General features: G+C 41.6%; 3 protein-coding genes across 4 annotated transcripts in view; 1 reads left to right on the plus strand and 2 right to left on the minus strand.

Annotated features, from left to right (window-relative positions):
• Nucleotides 1–90: 90 nt before the first annotated feature.
• On the minus strand, nt 91–7,655 carry osgin2 (oxidative stress induced growth inhibitor family member 2). Of its 2 annotated transcripts, none has more exons than XM_056381055.1 (6): nt 6,498–7,655; nt 3,578–3,670; nt 3,278–3,414; nt 2,999–3,190; nt 2,791–2,882; nt 91–2,695 (listed from the first exon to the last, which is right to left on the minus strand). In XM_056381055.1, exons 2-6 carry the CDS (start codon nt 3,642–3,644, stop codon nt 1,522–1,524), a joined length of 1,662 nt encoding a protein of 553 aa, XP_056237030.1. In that variant the 5' UTR covers nt 3,645–3,670; nt 6,498–7,655; the 3' UTR covers nt 91–1,521. The 2 variants fall into 2 exon arrangements, with proteins under 2 accessions (XP_056237030.1, XP_056237029.1); XM_056381054.1 differs by lacking the exon at nt 6,498–7,655 and adding an exon at nt 6,195–6,488.
• Nucleotides 7,656–7,781: 126 nt separating this feature from the next.
• On the plus strand, nt 7,782–12,030 carry gtpbp10 (GTP-binding protein 10 (putative)). Its single transcript, XM_056381056.1, has 10 exons — nt 7,782–7,912; nt 8,623–8,816; nt 8,931–9,022; nt 9,256–9,400; nt 9,490–9,563; nt 9,639–9,691; nt 9,786–9,893; nt 10,027–10,104; nt 10,250–10,373; nt 11,029–12,030. The coding sequence occupies exons 1-10, from the start codon at nt 7,880–7,882 to the stop codon at nt 11,235–11,237; spliced, it is 1,110 nt and encodes a 369-aa protein (XP_056237031.1). The 5' UTR covers nt 7,782–7,879; the 3' UTR covers nt 11,238–12,030.
• Nucleotides 12,031–12,099: 69 nt separating this feature from the next.
• adam22 (ADAM metallopeptidase domain 22) overlaps nt 12,100–15,652 on the minus strand; it is a 63,748-nt gene continuing 60,195 nt past the window's right edge. The window contains exon 31 of the mRNA XM_056381051.1: nt 12,100–14,910. Coding sequence (XP_056237026.1) covers nt 14,890–14,910 — 21 coding nt within the window. The 3' untranslated portion in view covers nt 12,100–14,889. The remainder of the gene's footprint in view (nt 14,911–15,652) is intronic.

Raw genomic sequence — 15,652 nt, forward strand, 5'->3', positions numbered from 1 at the left:
GGGTATTTTGTGAGTGTGCTTTTCCTTTTCTGTCTTTTTTAAAACCCCTTCTCTCTGTGTGTATGTATATATATATATGGATTCCATTAGATGCAGATGAACTGGCGCTGACTGTTCAAAGTGACAAGAAAATTTGCACTAAGTGTTATAATTGTGGCATCAAGATAAATAAATTGACAGCAAAATGACAGCAAGAATTGTTCTACTTTTTCACTATATTCTAATCATAATGTAATTGGCAATTATTTTTTAAAGTCTCAAGTTAAAGGACTACACTGGTGTTTCTTGTTTTATCCAATTTTCTACAAATCCCATTAAACCACTCTCAGTAAACACATCGTCCATCTTTAGTTTAAAGAATGGGTTATTTTGGTGAGATATCAGAATGCCAAATGTCAGAGGCATTCATAGTTTTTATTGAAAATCAAGTCCATAAGAAAACAATATAAAAAATGATTATTGCGGATTTAGTTTCTTGCGCTATGATGATGCTAATGTTCTGAATGCAAATCTAAACAAATCTAAAAACTGCTGTTCACTGGAGTGGATTTTCATATAGAGGTAAATAAAAAAGTAAAAACACCAGAATGACCCTTTAATGACCACGACCTTAGCGAAAACACTTTAGTCCAAACTTGCTGCCCCTAGTAAAACTAGCAATAGGTGCCCGAGAATACATTCAAATCTGCAAGGGAAATTATTTGCATAGAAAGCCTTTCAGTAGTGGTAAAATCAAAGCAACAGGATTTATTAGACTTTTCTAATTCTTTTTAGGTATATGGCTCCGACTAACTACAATAGCAGCTAAAAGAAGAATCTCTGAAGTTAAAACTAAGAACCCCCCCCCCCAAAAAAAAACATGGTAGGCTCAGAATAATCAGGAACATTAAGCCACTGTGTAGCCATGAACTTGTCAGTTCACACGTTCTGGGACAAATCATCTCATCTTGCAAACAGTTACCACTCATGGTTATGTTGTGTAGAGTTCAGATCTAAGCAGGACCGCAGATTGCTCTGTGACAGCCCATGACTGATAAAGCTATGCTGTATGTTGCATGAAAAATTAGAGTAGTTGCCTCTACTTTTTAGTTTTCTGTCTCCTAAAGTTTAGAAAAACAAGACTTCAATTGTGATACAACAGAAAGTAAAGTAAGTTAGTGAATGGATTGAAAGACACATGATGAACAAATAAATAACCCTGATGAAAATAAGGTCCCATTCAGTTGTGAGGTTACAGTTTGACTAGAAAACATTGGCACACGGTAGCTTAGACTTCTGGGGACTTCTTAAGAAGTCAGACAAGACTCTTAAAAGCTGTCTTTTGTTTCTTTAGAAACTAATTAGTGTACATCCACTGTCTTTTTGGTCTCAAAAAGTTGTATAGATGCCTAAACTTTGATGAGAAAACACTGCATTAATGATTAAAACATATTAAAACTGTCCCCTCTTTACATTAGTTGGTAAAAGCGCTCAAAATCTGCCCTACAACCAATGTGTACTGCTCTTTTTTCCATCATATTCTCAAATGAAGTCATTCCCTCCATTGCTGATGAGCTTCCCTTTCTTCTTGAGTCTCTTAAGCAGACAGGAGGCGATGCCTAAAGCGCCACCCTTCAAAAAGCGAACAAAGTTGTCTCCCACCAGTGGGCCCATGGCAAACAGACCTGGCTCCTTGGTACACTCAAAAGTGTAGGGGTGGATTTCAATGGGGTTCTTCTTGCAGGAGATGGGTTTTGTTGGATCCTGACCCAGGTACTGGCCCTGCCCCTTCAAGAAAAATAAGTTCGGGTTGGTCCCGATAAGCACCAGGACCATGGAGATCTTGAACGCCTTGAGGGAGTTTTTCCCCTGCAGCAAACACTTCATGTCAGACTGGAAGGACACCACGCAGTGTTCGGGGAAACTGGTGTAGTCTGGAAACAGGCTGACGTTGGCATTACCAGCCGTGTTACCTGAGGCAAGTTGGGGCTTTGGGCACATCTTGGCACATACCGAAGAGGCAATGCTAACTGCCTGTGGTCTGTTAGGAGCAGAGGAGGGAGCCACATTTGTGTAGGCATGAGAGCACATCATGTTGTAAACTTTGTGGTACTCTGGGTACAGGGTCTTGGGCAGCTGTTTGAAGATGAGATCTGGGTCGTCTACGCTCTTACGAAAGGCATGCAGCACTCTAATGTTGCTGTTGCAAGCGCACAGAACTGCATCTGCAGCACTTAAACCAGCACCTACAATTAAAATCGGATCAGAGTTCATATCCAGCTTTCTCCGGCTTACAGCCAAGCCAAGGTCTGAGATACTGTGGAATACAAATGGTAGGTCCTCCCCCTCTACACCTAATCGAATCGGTGAATCGGACGCACCGGTGGCCAGAACTACATTCTCAGCAAACAGAGAGAATGGGACGTGAGTGTCGTTCTGCACCTGCTGGTATCCCCTGACTTCCCAGAGAGCCCCCCCACCTCCATTGTTTACACCCTCAACTCCATTTCCCTCAAAGCCCTCATTCCCACCATCTCCCACCCCTTGATCAGTATGCCCATTTTCCAGACCTTCTCCCTCGTGCCCCCGACAGAGTTTCTGGACGGAGGTCACGTAGGTGTTGTCAACAAAATTCTTTTGCAGGCCCTTTAGCTTCACATAGTTACGGTAATAGGATGAGATCTCCTCTGGAGTGGCTCTGTCACTCGTTACATCCCTAGAGAGAGGAGAAAGATGATGTGGAACATGGTAGCACAGTTAATCATTGGTTTGAGCCATGTCTTTGTCGTCAACCTTGTCCCATGTCTTTACCTGCGTTTCCCATTGGCCAAGTCTCTGTAGTTGACGCCAGGAAGCTCCATCCAGATGCCAAGACTAATAGTCAGCATGGAGCCTTCCATTGCCTGAGGAGGGAAAAGAGGGGTGGAAGAAATATCAGTGTCAAAAAAGGACCAAAACAAAAGGATTGACAGAAATTTGGATAGTATAAGAGTGTAGAAGACTAAACCTTGAAGCTTACATGCCAAGCACCTCCAGGTGTTGCCCTCCCCAGCACCAGATGTGGGATGTGTTGCTGCTTGTCCCTCCTCCACTGAAGGACAGGGGGGAACTCGTAGCCAAAATCAGCATTGGGGTGCAGCAGTGTGTCAAAAAGCACAGCCACTGGATTCCTTGATCTCCCCTCAAGACCTTCACTCAAATATTCCAGATCCTGTAGGAAAATATCCCTTTCATGACATACATGAGTATGTGAACATGGCCATGTGTACACATGCAAGCAATTTGTAGAAGGTTTTACCTGTTCAGTGACGGGTAGGTGCTTGGTCTCCTGCAGTTTCCTGTACAGTATTGGGTTTGGGTGGACAGTTGCCGTATCTAGGTAGGGCTTGTATCCGCTCAGCAGGTAGGACAGACAAATACCTGATGGCCCGTTCCCTGAAAAAAAGACCCAGGTTTCGGGAATGGTGGATTAGCATCACAACGGGAAACACAGCATTATGTGATACGAGAAAGAGCGAGACAAGATTTAAATTGTGGACCGCGGGCCTAGTCACAGTGTGTAACCGTTAAAGCTCGGGAGGTTAACGGCAAAGTTTACCTATGATGACCACGGGAACAGTAGATGGGTGGTCTTGTGGCAGAGTGGTCTCTTCCAAAAGAGGCATGGCTGCAGCCTGGGCCAGAGCCAGCACTAAGGAGGAACAAAACAATAGATATGAAGAAAGTGCCAGATGTTTCTGTAACCATCAATTTGATATTCAGCTGAAAAGCAGAGCTACATATTTTTGTGTCAGATTATTTGAACAGGTTCAAACCAGCTTGCTGTTTTTGTGGCTACTAGTGTTGTTGTTGTCTCATGTTAGCTTAGATCCTGTCTCCATCCACCACCATCAGCTGACTCAGAAACACAGGCATTGATGGGGGAAAAAAACCTTTATTCATCCTGTTATTGTGCTTCCACATACAGCCATGGCCCTCCCTGTCTGTCCGGGGCTTCACACACGTGGAAACACCGCCACAACACAACGTACCCTCAGCTTTTCTCTTTGCCATCCCGCCAACGTTCACACACCCCTTGTCCTATCAAACATGGCCCGCGGCGAGACTAGCCTCTGTTAACCCTGGTACCGCTTCCCAAACAAAAGGGAGTTCTCATCAGATTTATGTAGGCTTGGGTCTGTTGTGAAACGTTGCCGGTGAGCATGTGTAGTGTGTGTTTGTGTGTTACGCGACAGTGCCATTGTGTGCCCGCCGGGCAGCAAATCCCCCCTGATCACTCCTCCGAGTGGGCTCTAATCCCACTGGGCCTGTTTATGTCTTTACCACCCCTTTCAACAGCAGCAGGATGAGAATGTGGTCCTGGCATGCTGACAGACCAAACCATCAGAGCTCCTCCTCCCCCTTCATACCCAGCACCAACACACACACACACTCCCGCCAAAACATTACCCACAGCAAGCAGTGTCCACTTGCCCCAGTTTCATACTAACCAAAACATGGCCCACACTGCTTTTGTCTTGTATCCCCAAACTCTGGCTCACTTCCCTTAAAACTCCCATGTCCCCCTGCTGCCAGTACAGTCCGCCTCATTTCATGTACACCCCTCCGGCCCTCCCTCCCCCTGTCTGACCTGTGTCTGTGAGCCAACCGGTTGTCTTTGGTCGTTGGCTTGTTTACCCTTTTCAATGAAAGCACTGGGATTCCACACATTGGCTGCCCTGTTTGGTGAATGTCGTGCCCCCAGTTGGCAGGTTGATACTGGTATTTCCATGCCACTGCTCAATTTGACAAACCCCACCGTGTTTACGGTCCTAAAAGTTGATTTTGCTAGAACTTTCGGACCAAAATGAGTCTCTTACTGTAGGTGGATTTCAGGGGACCCCAACTAATTCACAAGGATTTATTCAAATTTAAGATTATAGTCTTGTGTTTTCAACCTTTTCTACCAATAAATAAATAAATTCAAATTATATTACAAAGTTTTGCCATATGGTTGACAGAACAGCAGTACGTAGTAAATACTGTAAATCAATAAGGAAGTTCATTCTTCACTTTAGCAGTATGTATGACAAAACCTCTCACTTTAAAGATGGAGCTTTCAATTATGTGTGAGGTTAGCAAAATTATTAGATTAAACACACAGCAGGATGTAGTGTTTATTTGCAATGGTTAGGTTGTTAGCCAGTCCCCTGAACATGCAAATTTATTCCTCCAGCTCTTATCAATCAGCCTGGGTAGAATTATTATTGAGCATCTACACTTGTTTAACAAAGTTTTACATTTTTGAGATGATGGTGGCAAATGCAAGAATAAATAATGTGGATAAATCTGTGTGCTTTATACTGTATATTTTGAAATTTAACACAATTTAATTAAATACCAATGTAAAAACAGTTACTTACACAGATCATCCAAACTGCTTAAGCTTAGCGGAAAAGCCTGAATATGCTTAAAATTCTGTGAAACATGGAGAGTAAAACACACAAAGTCCACAGCCAAAATGTTATAATATTAGAAATGCCCAAACCCAGGCATTTGGTCAAGTTTTAGACTTCATTGTAGGTCCTGTCCTCTGCCCTTTCATGCACCAGCATGTGCGCTTTTTGCAGCATGTGTCGAGAGGACGGAGCATACTTTTCTAGAACATGGTGTACCGAGTATTGTGGACTAAATATCGCTTTTTATGTGCATTGTGGTCAATGAAATAACAATGTACATTTTGAATTCACCAGCCGATGTCAAATTTATTTGGAAACACTTCTTGATAATATAAATGCGTTTCAAGCTGGGTTTTCTCATTTTTTTTCTGACTCAGTCTGTTTGAAAGGTGCGTTTGGTTTTCACAAGCCTACAACTACTACAGCCTCATCCTTGCAACTTGTGCAGCCTGCAGGTCAGTTACAAAATGAACTTGAAACCAGATCTAGATTGGTTACAGTATATGCACGGATGTTGCTGCAGAACAGGCAACACTGAAACGAGCTGAATGATGTAGCAGTGAGTTACCCCACCATACACACCATCCTCATGTACCCACACAGGCTCAAACCTCCCACTACACTCCCGACTCCGGAGCAGCTGTCCTTGCAGCCTGCGTCCAATAAGGCACAAGGAGCACATGCGACAACGGCTATGTCACCATCATTGCATAATTTAGGTCAAACACACACTCACGGGCATCCGCAACACTCCGCACCAAGAACAGGATCTCTTACCGCGCTGTGATTTATCTCTCTATCCCCCAGTCGCGTCCTGTTATCACGACCCACGGCTGCATCTCCAACCCTATAAATAGGCAGACACCGGTGGGAGGACCTATGCAACTGTCCGGGTCTTGCATGAGATAAGCCAGCCTCTCTCTTGTCATCTCTCTCACACACACACACAGACACACACACACACAGACACACACACAGACACACACACACACACACACACACACACACACACACACACACACACACACACACACACACACACACACACACACACACACACACACACACACTCTCACTTACCTCCGTGCAGTAAAATCCGAGCAGACCTGGTGTATTCAGGTCTGATCAGCCTGTAAATGTCGGCTGAGCGTTAAATCTTCTCTGTGTCTTGTTGGCAGTGTGTGTGTGTGTGTGTGTGTGTGTGTGTGTGTGTGTGTGTGTGTGTGTGTGTGTGAGAGAGAGAGAGAGAGAGAGAGAGAGAGAGAGAGAGAGTGAGAGAGAGTGAGAGAGAGAGAGAAACAGGGTCCAGCGTTTGCTTTTGTCGTCACATGCGCATCTCACTGTGCACCGGCAGGCGTGAGCGCGCTGACGGAGAGAGGAGAGAGACGGAAGATCCGAGCATCCTTCAGCATCCTCCCAGCGGCACACACTCTGCTGCTCATAAACCGACTTCTATCCCCAAGAAATGCATTGCCCAAATGTTAGTTGTGCTAAGGACATCTCAGTATTGTGTCTGCTCTTACTGAATCAAATGGAACTCTGATATCCAGATAACCCAGATATTTATAAGGCTGCAACCAATAATAAAAGTGTTGGAGCCAGACCACTAATTTACTGGGGCCAATATTGCTATTTTAGTGTTGTACTGTTGTGTTTGAAAAAGTTCCTGCGATATAGAGTGTTGTGTCCCTCACAGAGCAGCTGCAACAGCCATGGTAACAATGACTGACTGAAGAGATGAGAAAAAAGTATGAAAATCTGCCGGTTACATAGACTGTATAAAAGTATAGCCCAAGAATATAAGTTGCATAAAAACAGTGTGGAAATAATCTCCCACAAATGTAAGTTGTGTATTCAAAGATTTACTTTTATAAAAAGTACAAAAATGTCATCATTGAAATATATTTGAAGCATGAGTAAAAGTAGGCCTACTCATTATACAGTTTTAACAATAATATATTATTGTATTATAATTATTAATGATATCACTTCAGTGTTGCAGCTGGTAAAGGTGGGGCTCATTTTAAATACTTAAAATACTACTGGGTTGTTAAATCTATTTTAATACATCATGCTTTATTTGTTGATGACATTTTGCATTACGTTACACAAGCTATCAATTAAATGTAGTGGAGTAAAATTTGTATAAAATGGAAATACTAAAGTAAAGTACAAGCACCCAAAAAACTACAGTATTTTCTGTTGTTACTGTTTTTGTTATAAGCAGGGAAAAAAGGAGTAGCCTATATCTGCAGCAGCATGTGAATACATGTTTTGTCCTGGACTGGCGCAGCACGTTCAATCCATGTCTAAATTCAGTCCTGCAGAGTCCCGCCTCTCTGCGTCAGGATCCAATGAGCTGAAAGAAACAAAATATCACTTCCTGTCCTGCACACTAACGCGTGCCTGCTAGCCGCTACTTCAGTCAACAACACGAAAAGTGGCAATAAACGCCACTGGAGATGGTCCAGTTCAGTAGAGCCTGCCTCAGGAAGGTAAGCACTGAAGCAGACCAGATATTAATGTCGTGAAAACAATTTCATCGACAGCAACGGTTCACTAACATCTCTAATCGTGACATTAGTTGGAAGCTAACTGGCTAACTAGCTTCAAAACATCAACAACTCGGTCTGTGGTCTCTGCAAATATTAAGCCTTTTATGAACATTTATTCTTATTACAATGCGAGTTATCTGTGACTGAACCGTATCAGAATTAAAACAATAGAAGAAATACCTAAAGCAAAACAATCCATGTAAATCTAACCTTAATTTTGAAATTGTAGTGGTCACCTGTCATTTTATGGTGCTTACCTAGGTTGAATACCATGTCTGCATTAAATGCAATGTTGGTATTAAACCTAGGCGGGCGTGAACTCCCTTCAAAGGTGCTTCAATACATCATCATGTGAGTTGTAGTTGTATGGCTGTACTCCTCAGAGATAACCAGCCCTTCAGTACAGACCCAAAACGATTCTACCTAACAACTCTCACAACTACTACCTTGATCTAGGAGATGTGTTATTCACAATACAAACAATACCAATCTAGCTTTACTCAGAAATAGAAAGAAAAAACGTTTTCTTTCTCCCTTTACTGTCACATGTCACCAAATTGAAGGAGTTTGTAAAAAAAACTCACATGTTTATTATTAGTGCCGTTGACCTTAAAGGTGCTTGGATCAGTCTCTTTTCTGCCTCTTTGCAGTTTGGAAACTTGGTGGACAATCTCCGTCTGTATGTCCGTGGAGGCAGCGGCGGCATGGGTTTACCCCGTCTTGGGGGACAGGGAGGGAACGGTGGAGATGTTTGGGTGGTGGCGAAAAAGGACGTGACCTTGAAGAGGATCAAGGACAAGTATCCACAGAAACGTTTTGTAGGTGGAGCAGGAGCCAACAGCAGGTCAGTTTCTCTAAATCCAACCTTGAGTTTTCTTAAGTTGACATAAATTAGATTTATATTTGTCAGACACAACAGATGCTATTTATTGTGTATGTGAATTTTATTTATCAACAGTGTCCGATCACTGAGAGGAGAGAGGGGGGAGGACAAACAAATCTTTGCTCCTGTTGGTATAACTGTCACCACTGATGATGGCAAAATACTTGGTAATATAAAATATGACACACCACTTATTGTTGGTCAAACATTTATAAAATCCTTCTAAAGAAAGATGTTAAATTTGACATAAAAACTAATAATGCACAAGAAAGTTTTTGATTCGGAGGTGAAGAACAGCATTTGTGTCAGAAAACATGACAAAGCAATGATCAGGGGATGGAAAAGCCAAATGAACACTAAAAATTCTGCCTTTTTTTCCTGTGTCCATTCTCCCTCCAAGGGGACCTGAACGCTGAAGGTGATCGTGTGATTGTGGCAAAAGGCGGACCTGGAGGCTCCCACTACACTGCGTTTGAGCCCAGTAAGGGCCAGGTCAAACACATCCGGCTGGACCTCAAACTTATCGCTGACATGGGTCTTGTTGGGTGAGAGCGGAAACACACATGAACGTATTGGTTCATTTCAGCTGAGGCTCAAATTGGCTTTAAGTTCCTTTTGAAATTCTGATTTCCAGGTTCCCAAATGCAGGGAAGTCCTCTCTCCTGACAGCCATCTCTAATGCCACACCTCAGATTGCCAGCTACTCTTGTATGTAGATAATGATACATGTGTGTTTACTGTTACTGTGTTTGTGCCATTTCTAAGTTCTTCTTTATTTCACAGTCACAACTTTGAAGCCGGAGATTGGCAAACTGATGTATAAAGATTACAAACAGGTATGGGACATGCTTTTTAGTTTTTGGTGTATTGTACTTTAATTGTCCATTAAACTGGTTTCTCTCCTTTGCATCATTTGTTTCTTCTCAGTAGATCTCCGTCGCTGACCTCCCAGGCCTGATAGAGGGAGCTCACATAAACAAAGGCATGGGCCACAAGTTCCTAAAGCATGTGGAGAGGACCAGGCAGCTGCTGTTTGTGGTGAGTAGAGACAAAAAGTACATGAGCCGACACCTTCATATAATGAATTTGAATGTGGTTAATCTAGTTAAAAAATTGCAGGCTGTGATGATGATTATTGACTCTTGTTTGATTGTGTTTTGTCCGGCTGCAGGTAGATGTTTGTGGTTTCCAGCTGGCTAGTCAAACACCGTTCAGGTCAGCCTTTGAAACGGTGCAGCTTCTCACCAAGGTGAGAATGATACTATAAATCAACTTGTGTTTATAATATAATGCATACTCTTCTCACTGACTTTAATACTCACCCATCTGCTCATGTGTACCATTTATTTACCTCCATCTTTTTCATCATCCTCCCGTCTCCGCATCGTCTCAAGGAGCTGGAGTTGTACAAAGAGGAGCTTGTGTCGAAGCCTGCTCTGCTGGTGGTGAATAAGATGGACCTGCCTGACGCTGAGGACAAATTACAAGAGCTGAAGGAGCATCTACAAAACCCAGATCGTAAATCATTTTTTTGGTTTTATTCATTAGCTTTCTAATTTACAAATTCATGATGCAAATGAAATTATACCTTTTAAAGATGGACTTCTCTGCTGCACTAATCGCATGAATCCAGGTCTGCAGACTGTTTACAAAAACCTTTTCAATGGATTTGAACTATGATTCATGCTACTAAAGACATGTGGCATTTACCTGTAACCTGCAGTTACAGGTTAAGTGTCAAATTCAGGAGTAAATGTAAAAGGAAAATTTTGTGTTATAAATATTTTTGCTCACAACATCTGCAGGTACTATAGTAATTACATTTTTATCACCATTTTGAACACAGCAGCCGCTTGTCATAATGAAAAATAAGCATCAATAAAGAGCTGCAGTTCAATTTTAAGTTCCTGGGCAGCTTGTTTTCTAAAAAACTAAATTCACTTACCAGATGGAAAAACTGCCACATAGCGATATTGCACTTCTTGTTTGATTGTTTAAAGTTCAGACAAACTATAGCAAATCTCCCCTTAAACATTTAACAATTTATGAAATACCCAATTATAAGACACAGAAAAAGGTTACATTGGAAAATTTGTATTAAATGCTAACATCTATCCCATCTCAATATTTTGAAGATGATTATTTCAAAATTTGATTATTTCCCCTCTCGCAGAGTTCTCTGATCTGTTGCCTGACATGATACCGAAGAAGTACATGACCTTCAAACATGTGGTTCCCGTCTCTGCCACCACTGGGTTTGGTATTGACCATTTGAAAAGCTGCATCCGAGAGTCGCTTGATGAAGATGCAGCCATGGAAACCAAAGCCATCCATCAAGAAAGACTGCAGGCACTGAGGTTCCCCTCACATGAGCATTTGTGACAAACATGGACAACATCTCAGATTTCGGTCGACCTACAGTGTATGACGACAGATGAGTCTTATTCTGTCTGTTTCAAACTGGAGAAGTAGAACTTTTTTGTGCAGTGCAGGTAAACATCAGAAACCCTGCAGTTTCAGTGCACTTTAGGATGATGTTTGACTTTCTTATTGACCATCACAGTCAAAACAGTGTTAAATGTGTTAAAAGGCTGCGCAAGTTGAGTCGCTCATTTGATCTCAGTCACTGTTGATAAGGTCCGTCTTTATTCAGAAATGATCCTGATGTAAACTATTTAGGCAGAGATTTGTATGCCTATCCATAAAAGGATGTTGGTCAGGTAAAGGCAAATGCAGCACCAGCTTTACCTCCAGATACAAATGATAAAGGGTCATTGGCAAAAGAGAGGAGAGGTGCATTTGTACCAACCAGTTATTTTCTGTTTCATCTGATGCAAGATTGTATTTATTTTTATTGGTGTGTGTTGTAGGATGCTCTGATCCAATACCAGTTGTCTTTCCCAAATTAAAAAACTGTATATGTTTAGAATTCGTTGGGATCATTTTTAATGCACTTTAACATGAAGCCAGGGACGTGGCACTAAAGTCTGCAGACTTCCATCACCAACTGAATCATGGTAGAAACATTCATTTTATAATGACAGCAACAAAGATACTGTTTAATGTGGATCAGTCATATCTGGCTGATACTTGATCTACTAAATGAGGTTAGTTTTGGATCAGTGCATCACAGGAGTGTTTCAATACAAATAAATGGAGTCAATTTTCAATTATACATGATGTGTTTCTTTTCCTCTACCAGTTAGAGTAAGATCTGAAGCTATTCAAATGACAGCATAGACTGTTGTGTTGATGAAAGTTTTATTTTATATTAAATATATTACAATACTGAATGATTAAGAGGAGAAAAAAAATATGGGGATTGATTTTTGCATCATGAGTCTGTACAGCATACAGGCAAAATGAAAAAATTAAAATGAAAAAAAGACAGCAACTGCAGTATTCAGATTTGAACTCGTACATGTGGGGTTTTTAAGATTCCTGGAGAGCCGATGCATCTGGCAGGATGGGACCACATGGTTAAGACTGGGTGGTTGGTGTGCTCCAGTACACGAATACATTCAAGTCTCTGGCCAGAGAGAGACAGCTCATCTGTGGGGACGTTTGCCAGAGTTGCCCTGGTAGGATTGGTCAGTTCACCTATGTACGCAGGCGGATATGTTCGCAGGAAAATTGGCAGCTGTACAACCACAGAAATGACTGCAGCCTGCACCGTCCTCAGGGTGTCAATGCAATGTCCATGACACCAGGACAAATGTCTTGCTGTAGCAAAGTATTATGATGTTAAAAAAAATTACTCAAGAGCTCTGAGATAATGTGCTCCACTGGATACTGACCATTACTTTAAGAAGACCAGAGCAGAGAAGAAAGCTCTGGATGAAGGCAAATTATGAGCCTGTTCACATCTCATTTACATCTGTGTCCAAAACCTATATATGATACAGATCAGCACATGCCAGAGGAACAAATGTGTTTAAAAAAAAAAAAAAAAACAAAAAAAAAAAAACCTCATGTCTCCATTCAAACTCATCAACACACATAATTACAATAATGCACTTAATTACTGTTTGAATAGTTGCTGTACATAATGCTGAGAAAAAAGTGAACATTACAAAGGTACTTAATAAAAAAGATACTAGTAGCAATATTAGTCCAGTATTGTGACGATCATATTACCTATACAGTCCTAATGCATACATGAATTACAAATGAACAAGTGCCCACACCGGAACAAAAACTCAACAGTAAAATGACAAACAAGAGGCCTTAAGACAAAAGTTTGAGTTGTAACTGTACAAAGAACTTGCTTTTGGGGAGCGACATGGGCTTCGTTTCCAGAAAAATCCACCTTAAATAGCTACACTAACGTGACAAAATCTCCATTCTCAATCATATTTAAACCTTGTGACTTCCTGCCATGAAATGTCCTGACTTTGTTCAGACAGTGTAGTCTGTGGCAAACAAACCAATTAAGACAACAGCAATAGGCAATGAGGGGAAAAAGTCTTTCAGCGACATGCTCCTTTCCCGTTATGGTCTCACAAATAGCCTACCAGAGAAATAACTTAATTTGATATAGAACTGTCATGCTGTTGGTCTTCACAAGCTCAAACAGCAAGCACTGTACAGCATAGTAAATCATTTACAAGGCTAAATATCTCAATCATCACAGCTAAATCCAAAATGCACATTTAATCACAGTTCCCAGATTTGGGGCGAGTAAGGTTATCAGCCACACTCTCGACTTCGCGTACTCTCATCACAAAAGTGGGAGCACATTGGTCTCACACTTCCAAATATCCAAACTCAATACATCTTAACATTATCAATGGGGAAATTTCCAAAAACCACATGAGTGAAAAGTGGCACATCTATAACTACACCAAACACTTCTCAGTCATTTCATTTCACACAGGCATGGAACATAAAACTATTTAAACTTTGCTAAATCAATACCACCTCAGTAACATTCTTACTGTGCCACAATCAACATCTTTGTTAATACTTCCTCAGTCATTACTTCATGTCTGTGTATTTCTCCCAGAGATGGATCAAGCCAGTGCTAATATAAAAAAAGAAGAAACACTTTTACATTCTGCTGTGGATGGAGAAAGCTATAGAGGTCACAGTCACACAGGAAGAAAAAAATGAAGATGAAAAAGTAGAAACACGGACAGAAGAACAAATGCGGAGTCTCTACACTCATCTACAGAGATCCACTTCTGTCTACAACACAATACAGCAGGAAGAAGAATCTTGTCCTCTTTCAAAATAAAAAGCAAAAACATACTCTGTGTATTTTACTGTACATATTTACACACGCACAAACAAACCGAGGGGAGGAAGAGCAGGTCGGATCCATGTCATGGGTTATAACTGGTGATACAATATGAGTTACCTATAGTGGAGAGAAAGCATCTAAGCCTACAGAAGGTATAAAATCACTGCCCCCTTGCATGCTTTCATTTCAGATTAGTCCCTCTCGTCTTTTCCGTGGGAGGAGGTTGCTGATAAACAAGGTTTTCTCATGCATACAGTGTTGGAGTTTCTACAGTGATTCACGTGCGTCAAAATGATCCGACAAATCCAGCGTGATACGATGACCTGCTCCTGGCTCTCCGCTACCCCTTTTAAGAAAAGGAGCCCAAACAACTCAGGGGACAGTGGTGTTGAAGTGAGTGTGACGAGAGCCGAGCTAAGGATACGTTGAGGTTTCAAGGACAGGTATGGGGTGGGGGTTGGGGTTTCCAGTCCCATAAGTGATGCCTGAGCAGACAGGAACAGCTCAGTCTGAGCTCCAGCTGGTCTGGAGTGGATGTGGAGCTGGGATCTCTGCTGGCGCTCTGCATCGTCCTGTAGAGATCCACTGAATGTCTGGCTTGAAAGCCTCGGAGATGCTTGTACACACTAACTCACACACACCTCTGCCTATTTCCACTCCAGTGGGGGGCTCTCTCGCTTTCTCTTTAGTTGCTTAGAGTCAATTTTGTTTCATTGTTGTGTTTTTCATTCATAGAAAAGGAGAGACAAGTGTAGTTCCTTGAGGTCTTTTGCAGAGTGGGTAAAACAGCTGTTATATTGAAGTCTCCCACAGCTGAAGGGACAAAAAAGAGGGAGGGGAAAAGAGCAGAAAAGAGAAAGAATAGACATTTTAAAATTGGCCAGATGTCACTGATGGTCAGTCACCTCCCTTCCTATTTATGTAGATTTGGTTCTGTCTTTGTACTTAAAGGATTGGGCTGGTCTTATAAGCACAAATAGCACCAGCCTTATCCTTTAAATTATGATCCTCATTAGCAAATATTTCCATGCCCTTCAGTATTAATAGTTTTGACTTTGTAAAGGATGTGAACACAACCCAAGACTAACCATGTATAAACATATTTAACCACTGACTTATCTAACTACTGAGATCAAAGTGTAAAACTGGGCTCAGACATCATATCAGCCTGATAATGGCCAACCTAACTGCACAGACGAGGAGCGCTGGGAATGAAAATGAGCATCGGGAGCAACAGTTGCTGGTTTTTATCATGTTTAGTGTGTCATAGAAGCACATAGCACATCTTAAACATCTGCAAAGTTTCCGCTTTCTTTTATGAAACCATGCTAACACACGAACATTAACTGTTGGTGATGTCAGGTGAACAGTGAAATTAGTGTCTGGTATGTACACATCACCTACTGTACGCACACGTCATAAAAAACCGCAGGTTATGTTTAGTTAGGTTTCAATATAAAGTGTGCCCAGTTTCTTGGACAAGTCATAGGAAGAATTTTATACCTATAAATCACCTGATCGGAAACAGTGACCATCTGAAAAAACAATTATCCCA

The sequence above is a fragment of the Seriola aureovittata genome, chromosome 7, assembly GCF_021018895.1.
Source record: "Seriola aureovittata isolate HTS-2021-v1 ecotype China chromosome 7, ASM2101889v1, whole genome shotgun sequence".
In the NCBI taxonomy this organism is placed as follows: Eukaryota; Metazoa; Chordata; class Actinopteri; order Carangiformes; family Carangidae; genus Seriola; species Seriola aureovittata.